This window comes from Protomyctophum bolini (assembly GCF_963924005.1).
Source record: "Protomyctophum bolini genome assembly, chromosome: 3".
Taxonomy (NCBI): domain Eukaryota; kingdom Metazoa; phylum Chordata; class Actinopteri; order Myctophiformes; family Myctophidae; genus Protomyctophum; species Protomyctophum bolini.
The window spans coordinates 33,430,332-33,449,323 of record NC_137864.1 but is presented as its reverse complement, the minus strand read 5'-3'; the positions used below and the strand labels follow the sequence as shown (position 1 = coordinate 33,449,323).

General features: G+C 45.5%; 1 protein-coding gene across 2 annotated transcripts in view; it reads left to right on the top strand.

Moving 5' to 3' along the window:
* The window catches only part of fat1a (FAT atypical cadherin 1a), a 91,570-nt gene extending 73,308 nt beyond the window's left edge, over positions 1 to 18,262 (top strand). The window contains exons 19-29 of one of the 2 annotated variants that reach the window (XM_080759752.1): positions 582 to 1,175; positions 2,443 to 2,665; positions 3,793 to 3,924; positions 4,297 to 4,454; positions 7,347 to 7,824; positions 9,375 to 9,528; positions 11,647 to 11,757; positions 11,921 to 12,561; positions 13,376 to 13,513; positions 15,423 to 15,458; positions 16,362 to 18,262. In XM_080759752.1, the coding sequence (XP_080615878.1) occupies positions 582 to 1,175; positions 2,443 to 2,665; positions 3,793 to 3,924; positions 4,297 to 4,454; positions 7,347 to 7,824; positions 9,375 to 9,528; positions 11,647 to 11,757; positions 11,921 to 12,561; positions 13,376 to 13,513; positions 15,423 to 15,458; positions 16,362 to 17,077 (3,381 nt within the window). In that variant the 3' untranslated portion in view covers positions 17,078 to 18,262. The remainder of the gene's footprint in view (positions 1 to 581; positions 1,176 to 2,442; positions 2,666 to 3,792; positions 3,925 to 4,296; positions 4,455 to 7,346; positions 7,825 to 9,374; positions 9,529 to 11,646; positions 11,758 to 11,920; positions 12,562 to 13,375; positions 13,514 to 15,422; positions 15,459 to 16,361) is intronic. The other variant, XM_080759753.1, reaches the window with a different exon arrangement.
* Positions 18,263 to 18,992: the final 730 nt, after the last annotated feature.

The window sequence follows — 18,992 nt, the reverse complement described above, 5'->3', positions numbered from 1 at the left end:
TCGCGACACATTTTGAACTTGCAGATCTGCAATTTTTTTATTTGAGTCCTGAAATAGGGTTTTCCACCCGACGTTGTGTGTACTGTGGATGGATGTAAATGCAGGCGCTCCTGTGTAGTTGATCTATGCACTGCTCACTCTGCACAGGGCTGTAGGTGATCTGTGCACTGCTCACTCTGCACAGGGCTGTAGGTGATCTGTGCACTGCTCACTCTGCACAGGGCTGCTTTGAGCTGTTTCTCTAGGTTTCCACTGTAGTAGGTGCTACTAACTGACGGAATGAAAAGGCTGGAGTGCCCTCTAGAGGAAGGAACATGCTACAGCAGATCATTTACACCTAGGGCTGCAATTATTGTTCATTTTCTTTCAGATTATTCTATTAACAGCTTTTTCAATTAATCAAATAATGGAGTGGGCACTTTTTGGGATCAGGAATACAATTCTAATAGATTTTTTTTTCTAAACCGATTAGCCTGATTAACGACTTCATTCCTATTTTGACTTGAGTTTGATTACTTGGTGCACCCCTACAAACCACACTGAACTCACCCACCCAACCCTCTCCTCTCTCTCCTGGCCAGGTGTCAGACAGTGGCAAACCGCAGCTCCTCTCCACAGCCTTCATCGGCATTCGCATCATCGAGGAGAGCGTCTACCCGCCGGCCATCCTGCCGCTCGACATCTTCGTGTCCACCGCCGGCGACGAGTACCCGGGAGGGGTCCTGGGCAAGATCCACGCCACCGACCAAGATGTCTATGACACCCTGACCTACAGCCTGGCTCCCTCGTCCTCGTCTCCAGACGGGAGCGATGTCCTGTTTGAGGTGTCGGCGTCCGACGGCAAGGTGATCGCCCTGCGACCGCTGGACGTGGGCCACTACCCGCTGAACGTGACGGTGGCGGACGGGCGCTTCACCGTGGCGGCCGACGTCACGGTGCACGTGCGGCAGGTGACGCGGCAGGCGCTGGACAACTCCATCGCCGTGCGCTTCGCCGGCATCTCCCCGGAGGAGTTCGTCGGCGACTACTGGCGGAACTTCCAGCGTGCACTGAGGAACATCGCGGGGGTGAGGAGGAGCGAGGTGCAGCTGGTCAGCCTGCAGCCGAACGAGCTGGGGGATCTGGACGTCCTGCTGACCCTGGAGAAGTCCGGAGGGCCCTACCAGCCCCAGGAGGTAAGAGATGGACTAGTCACTCACTCACTGTTCAATTCACTATTTACTAGGCAATATTACACGAGAGGGTGTTCTTTATCGTCATTAATGCACACCTGCGGTTTCGAAAGGTATCGCAGAAGTGCATTAATGATGATAAAGAACACCCTCGAGTTACCCTTACAGTTAAAAAATAAAAAAATTCAATGACAGATGTAGTCACTACGACCACAAATGTCCCAAGAAACTAGCTAGACTATAGCCACCGAGTCGGCTGCGCTCTGAGAGAAAAGCATGGCTGAATTCTTTGTTTTGATTAGCCGTTCCAATATCGTGGTTTAAGCATGGCTAGAAAGCTGTTTCAACAAATCAGATTGCTTCCTCAAAACGACCTGTTGTATAATTAGGCATTAAAGGTATCCCTGGCTATTGTGGCTAATAAGACGAATATGCATTCGGCAGGCTCTCTTATCCAGAGTGGTTCTCAAACCTTTTTTAAGGACCACCAATATATGCACTTGGCCATAGATTAAATTAGTTGGCATACTGACTTAAAAATATCTGCTTTTGTTAAATACATTTTAACTCGGTTCACGGTCTTGCTTTCTGGAAGGCAACACTGTTTTATGCATGTCGACTTCACCACGCCCCTTCTGTTTGGTGGTTGATTCTGTAAATTATTTCTTCATTGGTGGCTTCATGTTGTGAGTTGAACACCTGCTGTGTGTCATCCGACAGATGGTGTTGCGTTCCAGAAGAGGCTCTTATTAGCTTGTTTACAGTTTCATTTGATCATCAGAAGAAGCAGAACTGTGTGTTTGATTGGGGGTAGACAAAGCAAGCTTGCATACTGACGAACTGTGCTACTCCTACTCCCACAGACACACACACACACACACACACACACACACACACACACACACACACACACACACACACACACACGCACAAGTTAACTTAAAACTATTTTATCGATTACTTTTTTCGATGTCTCAAATTATTTGTTTCATTACCCATAATTATACTGTGTCAACAAAACAACTTGAAAAATGGCCTGATTAAACACACTGGCCCTGTTTAAACTGTTTTAACTTAAAACAGCTGGTCTAACAAGCTCCCAATGCCCAAGGCCATTCTTGGCATTTTCTTGTGAGGGTGAGCAGAATTGCACTCCCCCTCTCCCCACTAACAGAAAAGTTGTAATTGCTTTGCTAAAATCGATTATCGATTCATTTTCATAATCGATTAGTTCGATTAACCCCCAACGCCAAATCGTTTGCGTCTCCAGATGGTGTTCCGTAAGCTGAACTCGTCGGCGGGCGTCATCGAGGAGATGACGGGTGTGCGCATCGTGCGCGTGGTGAAGAAGGTGTGCGCGGGCCTGGACTGTCCCCTGAGGTTCTGCGATGAGGTCATCAGCCTGGACCGGACCGCCATGTCCACCTACAGCACGGCCAGGCTGAGCTTCGTCACGCCCAGACACCAGCGCCTGGCCACGTGCCAGTGCCAAGGTAAAGCCTCACACACAGACACCAGCGCCTGGCCACGTGCCAGTGCCAAGGTAAAGCCTCACACACAGACACGGACTCACTGTATGTACACAGACACCAGCGCCTGGCCACGTGCCAGTGCCAAGGTAAAGCCTCACACACAGACACCAGCGCCTGGCCACGTGCCAGTGCCAAGGTAAAGCCTCACACACAGACACGGACTCACTGTATGTACACAGACACCAGCGCCTGGCCACGTGCCAGTGCCAAGGTAAAGCCTCACACACAGACACCAGCGCCTGGCCACGTGCCAGTGCCACGGTAAAGCCTCACACACAGACACCAGCGCCTGGCCACGTGCCAGTGCCACGGTAAAGCCTCACACACAGACACCAGCGCCTGGCCACGTGCCAGTGCCAAGGTAAAGCCTCACACACAGACACCAGCGCCTGGCCACGTGCCAGTGCCAAGGTAAAGCCTCACACACAGACACCAGCGCCTGGCCACGTGCCAGTGCCAAGGTAAAGCCTCACACACAGACACGGACTCACTGTATGTACACAGACACCAGCGCCTGGCCACGTGCCAGTGCCAAGGTAAAGCCTCACACACAGACACCAGCGCCTGGCCACGTGCCAGTGCCACGGTAAAGCCTCACACACAGACACCAGCGCCTGGCCACGTGCCAGTGCCACGGTAAAGCCTCACACACAGACACCAGCGCCTGGCCACGTGCCAGTGCCAAGGTAAAGCCTCACACACAGACACCAGCGCCTGGCCACGTGCCAGTGCCACGGTAAAGCCTCACACACAGACACCAGCGCCTGGCCACGTGCCAGTGCCACGGTAAAGCCTCACACACAGACACGGACTCACTGTATGTACACAGACACACACGTCGTCGTGCACCGCGCATCGTCATCGTCACCGCACCGTCACATACATGACCTACGCATAAACACAGACGGATGCTTCCAGAGGTTGTAGATCTGCTATTTTCACTACTTCTTATTTATTCATTCATTCATTCATGGAAGTTCCATGCATTTACGTTTTTGAGAAGGTTTTTGTTCTTTTGAAAAAAAAATAATATATATATATATATTATATATTAATTATTTAGTGTGTGTGTGTGTGTTTATCTGCAGGTGGTAAATGCCCCCAGGTGAACCTGCTGTGTGAGAGCAGCCCATGTCCCGAGGGCATGGAGTGTGTGACCAACCAGCACGACGCCACGTACCGCTGTGTGTGTCCAGAGGACCGCAAGGGCAAGTGCTCCGGTAAGACCACACACACACACACACACACACACACACACACACACACACACACACAATGGAGGACTCATTACTTTTCGTTGAAACCTCACATCTCCACACTTTTACTTATTTTCATAAATTAATGCCATACGTAAAAGAAGCAGATCTACAAGTTCGAAAACACGGCGCAAAGCGACACGTTTCGAGCTTGTCGATCTGCTACATTTCCTAAGGTATTTTCGAATTTGAATCCTGAAAAGTAACAGTTTTGGACATATGAGGTTTCCATCCGACAGAGACGTTTTATTAAATAAAAGGTGACATCTGGCATGCGCTCCACCGTACTGATTCACTGTTATAATAACGTTGTCTCTGCTGTTCCTTGTGTGTCAGACGGTCACTCTCTGGCGTTCGGCGGCGCCGGCTACATCCGCTACCGCCTGCTGGAGAACGAGAACAAGGAGGAGATGAAGTTGTCCCTGAGGCTCCGAACCTTCTCCAGTCACGCCACCGTCATGTACGCCAAAGGCACCGACTACAGCATACTGGAGGTATGGAGAGAGAGAGATAGATAGAGAATATCTGTGCGTGCGTGCGTGCGTGCGTGCGTGCGTGCGTGAGTGCGTGCGTGCGTGCATAGAATTGAATAAATAGACATTGCGAGGACCATTTTACTGATTTACTGAAGAGAAATGGTTGTTTCATGATTAAAAAAGATTTGGGGAGTAAGGATTGCAATTAGGAAGTAATTCAGGTTAGGATTCGGAATGTAGAGGTTAAGTTTGTCGTGTGTGCGAGGCTGCGCGCATGTGTGTGCGTGTGTCTCGGGATGGTAGGGACTATACCCTTTCTGTTCGTATCTCCATTTTAGCTCATGCTAGTCCATATCAGCCATGATAAGCACTATACAGTACAGTGCTGTAACTGTCCCACCAACTCTGATGGATGATGTATGTGTGCCTGTTCAAGAAAGCACTTTCACACGCGTGACTATGGGAATGCTGTGGTGGGCTGAATAGCACACACACACACACACACACACACACCCACACACATGCATGCACGCTCACGCACGCTCGCACGCACGCACGCACCCACCCACACACGCACCCACACACACTCACACACACACACACACGCACGCACGCACGCACGCACACACACACACACACACACACACACACACACACACACACACACACACACACACACACACACACACACACACACACACACACAGGAGCTATTTTGGTGCTGGGAGGGGAGTGGAAAGCGCTTTCTCACACATTCCTGTCAGAGTTGGTCTGGTTAGGAGTCTGGGTGCAGCCAGACTGCAGGCAGGGCCTGTAACCTGACTGGTTCAAAGGGTATTATGCTACATACACAGCCACAGTACATCTGTGGACAAAATTACCCTCCATCATTATTTTTGCTGGATATTAGTGATCGTGGATGTTAACCCTTTTAATTCCTACGATATTGTTGCTGTCGGGCAGAAGCTTTGTACGATTCTCCATATTTCAAAATGTCATGTTTATTTGTTTTTAGTTTAAAAATGAATGAATTACTGTGTCATAAAATTTGATCTACTACAAGCTCTATCTTTTTTTAAACATTAAAAGAAAATGTATAATAATAATACAAAAAACAGTTTTAGACTGTACCACTGTACAGCAGCAACGATATACTGCATATGTGTATGTACAAACGGGATGCACATGCAGACTAGACACACCAACGGACTGGAATCAGCGGTCGGACATGTGGTCGAACATGCGCTGCTCCGTGCTTGCGGTTAGGGTTAGGTTAGGGTTTCAGGTATAGGTTGTCAGTCTAATGACAGTCGGACCAATAATATGTCGGACAGGCAAAAATAATCCTCTGCTTCAGCCTCCACCGGTGCCACTACCATTAGTGGACTTAACTGTACTGTATGTATGCTCTTTTAAATGGACCGAAATGATTTACTACTACTACTACGAAATGATTTACTACTACTACTACACCGTATATTTTCAGTTTCCAAACATAGTGGGTATTATGTATTTGTTGACACGCTTACGTTCAACAATTAGTATCTGTGGAAGCGGAAACAAGTGATACATCATATGAGTAAAGATAGTTTTACAGCTGCCTGTCGCTCCACCCCTGCATGCTTTATTTAGAGGTATACACAGAGGATCCATTTGGGTCCAGTTATTCACTCTGACTCTCATTGTTAATGACCGCGGAGGGCTTTCTATCTATTCTAAGATGCTAATGAAAAGCCAGGCTGCGCTAATAGAATGGGCTTTATGGTGACAGTGACACCCATCTGGACTGTGTGCAGTGGGTGCACCATGCTGTTCCAGCCGTAATGATTTCAGGGTGAATTACTTTCTGCGTCCGATGCCTCTGCAGCACTGTGTGTGTGTGTGTGTGTGTGTGTGTGTGTGTGTGTGTGTGTGTGTGTGTGTGTGTGTGTGTGTGTGTGTGTGTGTGTGTGTGTGTGTGTGTGTGTGTGTGTGTGTGTGTGTGTGTGTGTGTGTGTGTGTGTGTGTGTGTGTGTGTGTGTGTGTGTGTGTGTGTGTGTGTGTGTGTGTGTGTGTGTGTGTGTGTGTGTGTGTGTGTGTGTGTGTGTGTGTGTGTGTGTGTGTGTGTGTGTGTGTGTGTGTGTGTGTGTGTGTGTGTGTGTGTGTGTGTGTGTGTGTGTGTGTGTGTGTGTGTGTGTGTGTGTGTGTGTGTGTGTGTGTGTGTGTGTGTGTGTGTGTGTGTGTGTGTGTGTGTGTGTGTGTGTGTGTGTGTGTGTGTGTGTGTGTGTGTGTGTGTGTGTGTGTGTGTGTGTGTGTGTGTGTGTGTGTGTGTGTGTGTGTGTGTGTGTGTGTGTGTGTGTGTGTGTGTGTGTGTGTGTGTGTGTGTGTGTGTGTGTGTGTGTGTGTGTGTGTGTGTGTGTGTGTGTGTGTGTGTGTGTGTGTGTGTGACCATGACTCAATTACTTAATTACTGGTTACAGCATTATCCACAGCCTCCCGTTTCAGGATATAGAATCTTGAATTAGAGCCTGTGAACCCCAAAATAAAACACAGATCTCAGAATTGCTGAGGCATACACTGTAAACCTTCCGAGAAAGGTTCCATTCTCTTGTCATTTACATGGGCAGTTTAGAGACGGGAGACACATGCAGGACATTAACCACTTAAGACCTAGCATCCCTATTCTGGGGAGACATGTCAACATTCGCCAAAAATCTCCTTGAAAGTGTGAGAACTACTGATTTAGAAGATTTGTGGAATCGGCCTCAGGTCTTAATGGATATTTGGCAATTATTTTGGGACCCACTTGCCCACTTACCCACATGTCCTCACGGCCCACAGGTTGAGAACGATTGCACTACCTGGTCAGCTACTAGCATACACCTCCTCACTCCTTTCCTTTCCCATATCCTCCTGTGTCCTACATGTCAGATCGTGAACGGCCGCCTGCAGTACAAGTTTGACTGCGGCAGCGGCCCGGGCATCGTGTCGGTGCACAGCACGCAGGTCAACGATGGCGAGTGGCACAGCGTGTTGCTGGAGGTGGACGGCAACTACGCCAAGCTGGTGCTGGACCGCGTGCACGCCGCGTCGGGCATGGCCCCGGGCACCCTGCGCACGCTCAACCTCGACAACAGTGTCTTCTTCGGCGGCCACGTGCGCCAGCACGGCTCGGCCTCTTCGCGCCTCGGCCGCAGCCTGCCCGTCACCAACGGCCTCCGCGGCTGCCTGGAGGCCATCACACTCAATGGGCAGGAGCTGCCGCTCAACACCCGCGCCCACCGGAGCTACGCCGCGCTGGAGGAGGTGGTGGACGTGGCGCCGGGCTGCGCTCTCGCACCGCCGGCGGAGAGCTGCTCCAGCAACCCCTGCACCAATGGAGGAAGCTGCTCATCTCTGCCCAACGGAGGTACCTCGCGTTCCACTGCCACAGTGTTCACTTTTGACCGCAAATTTGTATTTTGTCTTAGTCACAGTCTTGTTAATAAAATTAAATTTAGATTCAGCCATATTTTAGTCAACTAAATCTACAGTTTATTTTGTCGACAAAAAGGTATTTTGCTGGGCCGTAATGGCGTCGTAATGCCTGATTTATATATGCATGCCGACAAGCTCACAACATCTGAGCCGCCTTATGAGCTTGAGCATATAATGACTTGTCTTAGTTCTACTGGATCTCTTGTCCACTAGTCGCTGGCATTGTAGTCTAGTTTTTATTTGTTGATGAAATTGTAAATATATTTAGTCATGGTTTTAGTCATCACAGCTTAGTTCATCAGTGAAAAAAGCCACTGAAATGACTATCTTGTGCTTTATTTTGGAAATCCCCATTTGGAACGCATTGAAATTCTCTGTTGTATAAGCACAATAACTCATCAATAACTAGATATGCTAGGTTGTGGCTAATAACAAAGTTTTTGGCTCTTTCACTCCTGCCCTGTTTGGTATTTTAATCGATCCATTGTGTGTTTAATCTGTTAATCGTTTAAAGAGTTGAGAACACACATTCGAACTTTAGTGTGGACCAAAGAATCTGGACCTAATATAGAAAGCAAATGTCCTCAGAATGGACTATATTTGTCTGTTACAGTACACTGTTTGAGTAAACACTGGCTAGTTTATATTTTTAAAGTTTAATTCATGTAATGTTAAATACATAGTAGTGCACAGAAAGGCATCCATTAGGGCCCTCTGTGTCCTTAAGTAGTCTTTTTATGTCGTCTCTGAATTGTTAGAAGCAATAAGCCCACATTTTTCACACGTCTCAGTGTTTGCACTGTTATTTGGAGCACCAAATAACAGTCTCAATATGCTGCTCAATTGTTGTCCACGGCAATGTGATTTTGTGACGGAAAGTGATTTACCACAGCATTTAGTGTGCTATTGCTTAAATAGGGTTTAATGAGATGAGCGTATCATTCAAAAATGCAATTATCCACCCCCAGTTTAGTTAATTTAAATGAACCTCAAATTCAAAGACGATGTTGTTCTGAGAAGCAAGTTTCCTAAACTTCAGAATCTTCATATGACTCATCATAACATTAGTGAGATTTTATGATATGCTGTACTTTTATACCAGCAAACTGTAGCTCAGACAGCTGTATCAATACTGCAACATAAGAATACTCTGTCCAGAACATTTATTTGAGTAAAAGTACAAAAGTATTGGTATCAAAATTTACTTAAAGTCCTAGGCCAATCATTTGATAACATGCTCTCCATACTCCCTATGGAGACACAAAGGAGACTCTTTGTGTCTTCATAGGGAACCACTGCTGGTCCACAAATTATTGGCTTAGGAATGCGACAAAATACAAACAAAAAACATGACAATTCAAGTCTCCATGGGGTGAGTAATCCCTTTAAGTACAAACAAAAATGAAAAGAGTACTTCTTCCACTATTGGACTGCTTAGTTGAGTTCTGCCCTGAAACACATCTTCTTCTCCTGTCCCTGCAGGTTACTTCTGCAAGTGTACAGCATCCTTTATGGGCACCCACTGTGAGGTTGGCATCAGCCCCTGTGCCTCGAACCCCTGCCTGTATGGTGGCACCTGTGTACCCCGCGCAGATGACTTCTACTGCCAGTGCAGAGGGCAATATTCAGGACAAAGGTAGGCTACACCGTGTTTTCCACTGTATGTATATATATGTGTCACTAATATAGGCCTACTGTCATTTCAGGCCTCTGCTACATTGCAGTGTCTTTTATTTAACTTTTTTCCCTTTTTTAAAATTATTATTATTATTTTCTCTCCCTTGGCCTATTATATAACTTGTTTTATGACCGTGTCATGCAAAAGTAGTGACAGTAGTCAAAAGCTTGTGAGCTTGTTAGAGCATTTTGGGTAATTATCACCTATATGACATGCCCAAAATGGGAATGGTCTGTCTGTGGTATTTATAAATATTTAAGCAATACAAAGTATTATCAAGAGCCTGTGACTAAATAATACACTATCTACATTGGATCCATGGAAACACGTTCTTCTGCCTTTCTTTCTTTTCTTTTTTTTGTTTGTTTCCTTAAAAGTAACGCTTTTGGGCATACAGTTAGTTTAGTTTTTTAGTTTTAAAAGGTATGATAAACACATCTTTTTTTATTTACAACCTATTGAGAATAGGCAGCTACTTCTGCTTAATTGATTTGACCCAGATTTGTGCAAACTGATGTTCAGCTATAAACAATTTAAATGCTGTCATATAGGCAGCCTACTCTTAATACAGTATATTCTTTTAAATGAGGTTTGGCCTTATAGATCAAAAATACATGTGCTTGGTTTTTTTTAATGAATTCATTTTCAACTATTTGAATAAAGGTTGTACACAAGAGTGAAATTAACCGCTGGGAAAATCCTTAATTGAGAGTGTACCAGTGCACATGATGCAATATTGGCTGCATGCCATCTCTCTCCATATCGTTTGATAAATGCATATAAAAAAACATGACTATATGACATGATATGACAATGAAAATATAAACTTCACAGAGTATAGACCACTTGGAATTATAACAATCGCTTGAGTAATAGTATGGCACGAGTTAAATCTCAACCCTTTTGGAGGACTTTGTGGTGGCGGTGTACTTGTGGTCGTGTTCTATACTCTATTTGTGGTGAGAGCGCGTCCTCCACATCCCGTGCTATACTCAGGTCTATGCACAACGATTGTTTTAATTCAAAGTGGTATATATTCAGTGAAATGTTTGTCATTTTGTGTATCAACAAGCTGTTGCGTCCACAGCGAGTTGTGAGCTTGCAGATCTTACATTTTCACGCTGTTGTGAGGTAGTGAGGTCACGGTGAGTGCCGTGCAGAAAATAGGAGGTCTGCAAACTCAACACGCTGTATATATAAAATAAATGAGGCTGACTAAGTTTGCAAATAACGGCCCATGGGCGGTTATACGGACGAGGGCGAGTTGCAGACCCAGCTCCCAGACCCAACTTTGAGAATAGATTAACGGCGATATTTATTTTATCGCACGATAAGAGTCTCACGTTAACACAGCACGTTAACGCCGATAACGGCCCAGCAGTAATTTATACTAATGTTTTAGTCAGAAGACTGAATGCTTAACCCTTGATCGATGTTTCGGAGACCAAGAGCTCTTATCTGTATTGCCAAATGAACCCTTCTATTTAAAAGCATTTGGTCCGATGATGTTACTTGCGTTTTATCAGCACCGAAGCTTGTTAGCCGCAAACCTCAGACTGACATTTAAATCAGTCTGGTCGCCTCACAGCTGACAGCATTGATGAATTGTAGTATACGAAACCATTCCAATGCCCTCTCATTGTTCTATGCGCTATAGAGGGACCTGCAGTGTGTAAAGAAATGTAGAAAACAGTCATTTAGTCATTTTGACAATTGTATTTTGATTTTCTGCAAAATATTTTCAGGTTACAGTGGTCATTATCTGCAGGATGTGTGTGACAGTATTGGCATCGGTTCATCAGTAGCCAATACCAACCATCGTTTTGTACTGCAGCCTAACCCACCGTTTTCAACATTAATTTACAGCTATCATCTTGTAAACAATTTCCTCACAAAATATTTTAATGTGGAATAAAACTCTTCACAGAGCAGTGGAGCAGTGTTGGCATTCAGCCTGTCAGCAGAACTCAGTCAAGCCCTGAAAATGGGCTTGGATCAGAGTGGAGAAAGTAATGACACTGTTTGTCAGACTGCTTTGACTCGCTCTGCTGATGCACACTGATTTGAATCCCACAGGTGCCAGCTTGGACCGTACTGCAGAGATAACCCTTGCAAGAACAGTGGGAAGTGCATCGACAGTCTGGACGGCCCGGTGTGTGAGTGTGAACCAGGCTTCCAGGGAGACAGGTATGTCAGCATTTAATGGGAATTAAATTCAGTCATTTATATATGTACATGTGCAATGTTTATTGCTATTCGATTGTTTTATGCAAGTGCTTCAAGTACACGTATGAGTGCAACGTCTTTCTCATCTGTATTGTTCCACTCCCTCCCACCATTGCGCTCCCAGGTGCCTCAGTGACGTGGATGAGTGTGTGAAGAACCCCTGTGGCAACGGAGGCCAGTGCCAGAACACGTACGGCTCCTACCGCTGTAACTGCTCGCTGGGCTTCAGCGGGCTGATGTGCGAGCTCCGCGCTGAGGTGCGCAATGAGTTTGTCTCCACCTCTTGGAACATCGGCCTCGAGGAGGTCATCGGCATCGTGGTCTTCGTCTCCAGCATCTTCCTCATGGTCCTGCTCTTCATCATTGTGCGCAAGAGGGCGTGCCGCGGCCGCTCGAAGAGCGACGGGGACAAGCGCCCCGGGGGCTCCCCCGCGCCCCACTCCTTCCTCCAGAGGCCCTACTTCGACGCCAAACTCAGCAAGAACATCTACTCTGACATCCCGCCACAGGTCCCCGTGCGGCCCATCTCCTACACGCCCAGCATTCCCAGCGACTCACGGAACAACCTGGACCGGAACTCGTTTGAGGGCTCTGCCATCCCGGAGCACCCGGAGTTCAGCACCTTCAACCCGGACTCTGTGCACGGACACCGCAAGACGGTAGCCGTGTGCAGCGTGGCGCCCAACCTCCCCCCTCCCCCGCCCTCTAACTCTGTGTCTGACAGCGACTCCATCCAGAAGCCTAACTGGGACTACGATTATGATGGTAAGAAGGTTTCAGTCTGATTTCAACATGACACGTTGTGCGCTTGTAGATCTGATATTTTCCTCTATTGTGACTAGTGTTGGGTACCGAGAAATGGTGCCGTACTAGAGCCGGTACCAACTGATCTATCGAGACCATATTATGGCGTTGATCATAATTGAATGTCGATTATTTAAAATAAAAAAAAAATAAGTACCGGTTCAGCACTAGTAACCTATTGAATAATATCATAAAATAAGTACCGGTTCAGCACTAGTGACCTATTGAATAATATCATAAAATAAGTACCGGTTCAGCACTAGTGACCTATTGAATAATATCATAAATTAAGTACCGGTTCAGCACTAGTGACCTATTGAATAATATCATAAAATAAGTACCGGTTCAGCACTAGTGACCTATTGAATAATATCATAAATTAAGTACCGGTTCAGCACTAGTGACCTATTGAATAATATCATAAATTAAGTACCGGTTCAGCACTAGTAACCTATTGAATAATATCATAAAATAAGTACCGGTTCAGCACTAGTAACCTATTGAATAATATCATAAAATAAGTACCGGTTCAGCACTAGTAACCTATTGAATAATATCATAAAATAAGTACCGGTTCAGCACTAGTAACCTATTGAATAATATCATAAATTAAGTACCGGTTCAGCACTAGTAACCTATTGAATAATATCATAAAATAAGTACCGGTTCAGCACTAGTAACCTATTGAATAATATCAAACTGTCATTTTGGCATGCCCATAATGGGGACACTAGGGTTCATGTGGCTAATTCCTCCCTTTTCTTCTCCCCCCCAGCTAAAGTAGTGGACTTGGACCCGTGTCTGTCCAAGAAGCCAGTGGAGGACAGCGCCTGTCACCCCTACAACACCAGGGGGAGCATGTCGGAGGTTCAGTCTCTCAGCTCCTTCCAGTCTGAGTCCTGTGATGACAATGGTACGTTGGCACCTGCTGTCATTGTCATGTGAGAGGAAATAACCCAGATAAGAGAGAAAAGACTTACCTGCGATTAGTGTTTCAAAACTGTCATCTTTCTCACATAACATGGAGCTCAAAGTGCTTTATGAAGTGATATAGTTGTCATACATTGTGTTAGTGTCTTGTGCAACACACATTATAGTCTACTGCATGAGTGTACAGGATTGCTTTTCAGATGTTTTATTGCCCTACTCTTGATTTGCCTGAAGGTAATTATGATACATACACTGCAAAATCCTGAGTGTTATACCAGATTATTTACACTCAAAGAAATGATGCTCAGTACTTTACAGTGTACTCTCTGTCTTTTATTTATTTTTCATGCTAACCCACCTCTCTTTGCACGTTTTGAATGGATGACCCAATCAATGCCGGCTCCGGGGTCACATCTTCTTTTCTCTTCCCTTTTGTTTATTCGCTGCGGGGTCTCAGCTCCCATTTGGATCAAATCGGTCCACAGATCCAGAACAAGGTTTTAAATAGGGGTCCTTATTCCTGTAAGTCTTCAATCACCACCATTACAGACGGAAGCAATCAAAGACACTTGATGAAATTCTCCAGGGATTAAAAAAGAGAAAACATTTCGGCCTCTCATTCTTCCATCTTCCATCTCCCTAATGAGATGGAAAAGCCGTATTTTTTTAAATTCTGAGGAATTTCACAGATTCTTCCATCTGTATTTTCAATCGCACCCCAACCCCACTCCCCCAGCATCTCAGAATGTTGTTGTTGTGTTATTTCACACAAACACACCAGACCCGACTGTGTGCACTGTGTGTGTGTGTGTGTGTGTGTGTGTGTGTGTGTGTGTGTGTGTGTGTGTGTGTGTGTGCGTGTGTCCGAACCACCCCTCCCCCGCCCCACGTTCTGTTGCGTACCATTGTTTTGTGGCTGCACCCCCCCAGGCATTACGCGTTAGTGGACTATTCTCCTCCATACCTTGTCCTAACCACACAGTAAGACAAAAACACACATACAACCTCTCAAGCAAAAGGGACAGTAAGTGAGTGTCACTTACATGTTGGCATTCCACACCTTCCATGTTTGTTTTTCTATTGTCTTTGCCCAAGCCTTTTGTACTAACAGTAGATATCTCTTGCCCCCTCCCTCCTTCCCCCACACCCTCCCCTCCTTCTCACAAGCCTCCATAGTGACGGTAATCCACCTTGTCAAATCTGCCGTTGACTCGGTGGAAGGAGAAGGTATTCTTTAAATTACTACCCCTCTGCCGGTCGCTCTGTCCTTTTGGTGTCGGGCTGTGAAGCGTATAGGATGTCAGACCAATGCCATTTCCTTACACAGACATGTCTCATCCAACAGTGATCACAGTGTCCTCCACTAATCCAAATGTACAAATGAACTAAAATGAATTGAGCATGTGTTCAGAATGCCCTTGCGGGCGATTGTCATTCTCGTGCTCCTGCATGCACAGACAAATCTTGAGCACAGTTGTCTATTATTTGAATTGTAGGGCTGCAACTATCCATTATTTTCTCAGCAATTATTCTATTGATCGAGAAGTGTGCCGAGAATCGAGACAAACAAATTGAATAGATTTTTTTTTTAATTATGTATTTAGTAGATCAAACAATTAGGAGATTCATCATTGTTGCCTAGTAGCCTAGTTGGCAGCACACTACCCTACCCACTCTTGGCTATGAACCTCTAAGTCAGTTTAAGAAAATGGCAATGCAATAGCTTCATTCTTTGTGTCTTTTTTCCCACCCTTTCAGTGTTCATTTTTCAATGTTTCATACTTTCATACTACTCAGCTTACTGTTTCAGCTTTTGGCTCAGGATCGTAAAGTGACTTGTTCTTTCTCTCTCTCTCTCTCTCTCTCTCCTCCCCTGTTTGCATCATATAAAGAGTCTTTTTTGGCTCATGATCTCAAGAACCCAAGAGGTGACTTTTTCATCTTTGTTTGCCTGATGCCTAGTTGGTGTTACCCTGGTTCCTCTCCTAACCCTGTCCCCACTAACACTCAGGTTTAAAGAGCAGCAGTATACTTAACGCCTCGTAACTCCAACCTGACATCACTTTGAATGATCGGTTGCTTTACGTGGTGTAAATTATGCCTGGATAAGACCACCTAAAACATTGTCTTGCATGGTCTTAATACTGTGACGCCATTATGGAAACATTTTAATACTCATGTTCAATGTGTTTGAAAGTTTAGCCTTGTTGCTAACTACACACTATACAGATGTGGCGTGTGTCGGTGTGTGAGACATTAAAATGTTAAACCTTTATGTTAAATATTGTGTTCATTACAGCTGTGTTGTGTTCATTATAACCAGGTCATCGTGAACTCATGCAATCAATATGCTTTGTAATGAAAGAAATTACAAACCCGAGTGGCACTGTTGTGTGTTGGCACATGCGTTGTACACGTGTGCACGTGTCCTGCTTCAAGCTGTGTATGTGTTGACAATGACGTTGTGTTGCCCCGTGGTGTGATAAACTCATCAAGTGTGGATTAATGAGTGTATTGAAGTGTCATGTTGCATGGTGTGGGTTTTTTAATATTAACACTGTGGCGTCTGGTCAATGTAAATCAGTGGTTTTCAACTGTAACTCTGAGAGTGCACAAATGGAACCAAATGGACCCGTATGGGTCCATTTGCATCCATCAGACAACTGAGTTATTCTTAGTGTTAGCCTACGTAAATGTCTGACGTTTACATTTCGGTCTAATAAAGTATTCAACGGGGTCTTTCAAATTAAAAAAAGCTTGAGAACCACTGATATAACAAACTCACGGTGTGTGACATGTGTTTTTGACATCTTCTTTTCCCATTCCACCAGGATACCACTGGGACACATCTGATTGGATGCCAAGTGTTCAACTTCCTGGAATCCAGGAGTTCCCGCAGTACGAGGTGGTGGAGGCCCCCGCGCCACTGTACGGGGACGCCTGCAGTGCCATGGACAGCGACTACTACCCGGGCGGCTTCGACATCGAGGGCGACTTTCCGCCGCCGCCGGAGGCCTTCCCCGTGCACGACGACCTGCCCCCGCCACCTGTTCCCGAGTACAGTGACCGCTACGACACCCTGCGGCCCCTGGTCAGAGGAGACCTGGCCCCGGGGTCTCCCGGGAGCCCCGGCTCGGGGGCCGGAGGCGTCCGCCAGCGGCCGGCCTTGCCTCAGCTCTACAGCCTTAACCATTACCTGCCCCAGCACGCCTACCCGGGTGGAGACGGGGGCGACACAGAGAGCACGCAGGGAGCGGGGCTCACCTCCACCGTCACCCCCACCTCCACCCTGGGCACCACCACCACAGGCGGAGGAGGCGGTTACAGCAGGGGGGACTTCTCCTTGGGCTACAGCCGCGACCTGGACGCGGCGGCCCTGGACAATGTGTCGCTGTCGCTGTACACGTCCACGGCATCCTGCTCGGACATGTCGGCGTGCTGCGAGGAGTCCGAGGTCATGCTGAGTGACTATGAGAGTGGCGACGAGGGCCACTTCGAGCGGCTCGCCATCCCAGCGCTGGACTCCCAACAACACACTGAAGTCTGACACTGGATCCAAACAAAAGTGCCTGAACCCCGACCGCTAACCCCCCTACACACACACACACACACACACACAGACAGACAGACAGACAGACAGACAGACAGACAGACAGACAGACAGACAGACAGACAGACAGACAGACAGACAGACAGACAGACAGACAGACAGACAGACAGACAACTTGACCTTCTGTTATCCAACCCTAAGCTATACCTTCCACCTTTCCTACCCATAAACCTCTCATTTCATCACAGTGAAACACAACTAAAGACAGACACACATGCGTCACACGATATGCATATCCAGTGAAATGTGTCGCAAAACAGGAGTCGTTGAGACTGGAGTCTGTGGGACCCTCCTGGAGGCATGGGACTGGCCCCTATGACCTCCTCGCTTCCTCTCGGTCCAACTCCTGCCACTACTGGAAAACAAAAATACGACTGTTTGAGTTGGCTGTGCCATTTTGCTTTAAACAAACTGTCATCATGCACAAGAAATTAATTTGTCTGAAGGAATCATGTGTAAATGTACATCAGAAAAAAAATAAACAGAAAAGATATACACAATAACAGTCATGAATAATAAATATTTCAAGGTGGTATCTGTATTTCTATAAATGAAAAAAGAAGAAAAACTAAAGTAACCAGTTTTTTTTTATACAAGTCCTCATTTTCAATGTAAATTTAAATGTACAGTTTTGATTTCAAAGTTTACTAGGTTTTGTAGATATTTTATGCTTTTATTTTCAACAAAACACAAGTTAAATGGTGTGACATTATCAGCCTTACTGTGCTTTACATTCACGAAAAATGAAATGTGTACGAAAAAACAAGATTTTAGAGCGGGCGTTGAGAAGAGCGTGGCTTTTCCAGATATGATGTATCCGTAAAGTTTATTGTCTCTTGCTCATTTCAAAAAGGGTCTTCTATGAGCGACTGCATATTCTTGTGTTGTTCTTTTTATTTTATTTTATTTGTTTGTTTGTAAATTGCGACTTTGAAACCTCTTTATTTTTCCACCAAGAAAACGGGACCCAATATATTTATAGTGCAAAGTAATCCATGGACACGTGACTTTTTCAGGTGTCTATGTGTGTTTGAGCAATGCTATGGTCTTGTTAAAAGTTTTTATTGAATACTGCCACAAGCTCACGCTTTCCTACTGGCAATAAATTATTCCTAAAAAATATTATGTTTCTCTATTGTCTTTTATATTTGTATTTTAATTGTTGCCACAAATCACGAACACAGCTTCCATTGTTGTAAAACTTTGCACTCGAACATACAGAGTAGACTCAGTAGAGGAAGAACCTCCATCCCAAATCTTTCCCATCTGCCTCATGTTGGCGCTACAACAGCCCACTTAACGTTTTGGCAAATAACTTTTGAACCATAGCTCGTACAAGAAAAATCACACCCGTGTGAAGTAAGGCCGCTCTAATCAATCATATTGGCCAAGGGTTCCCACCGACATACATACGGTATGCCGATTTGCTCAGAAACATATGACGTAAATTCTCTGTTCATTGTCACTGGCATTTGTTTGTTCAGACAACACAAACATTAAAGCTGTATATAGGAGGGGCTAGCGCCCCTCAAAAATAGATTTTTCCCTGGATTCCTCTGATTATTTCTCACTCTCCAGTCTCCGCATAGATCCCGTGCCACTCAGATTACATTTTCTGCCACTTTGAATTCTTTTAAATTGAATTCTTCAGCTAAATTAAATATGTAGTGAGATGTCACAAAAATGTCCCAGCCGTAAAATAATGAAAGTAAATTGACACCCCAAACAAGTGATCTTTAATAGACCATAAATCATCATGGCATCTAAATTACGTTAATTCAAGACTGGTATCTTCTAATAGCACGCTAAATGTAGCCTTATTTTATTCTTTAAAAAAATGCCAATCTCTAAG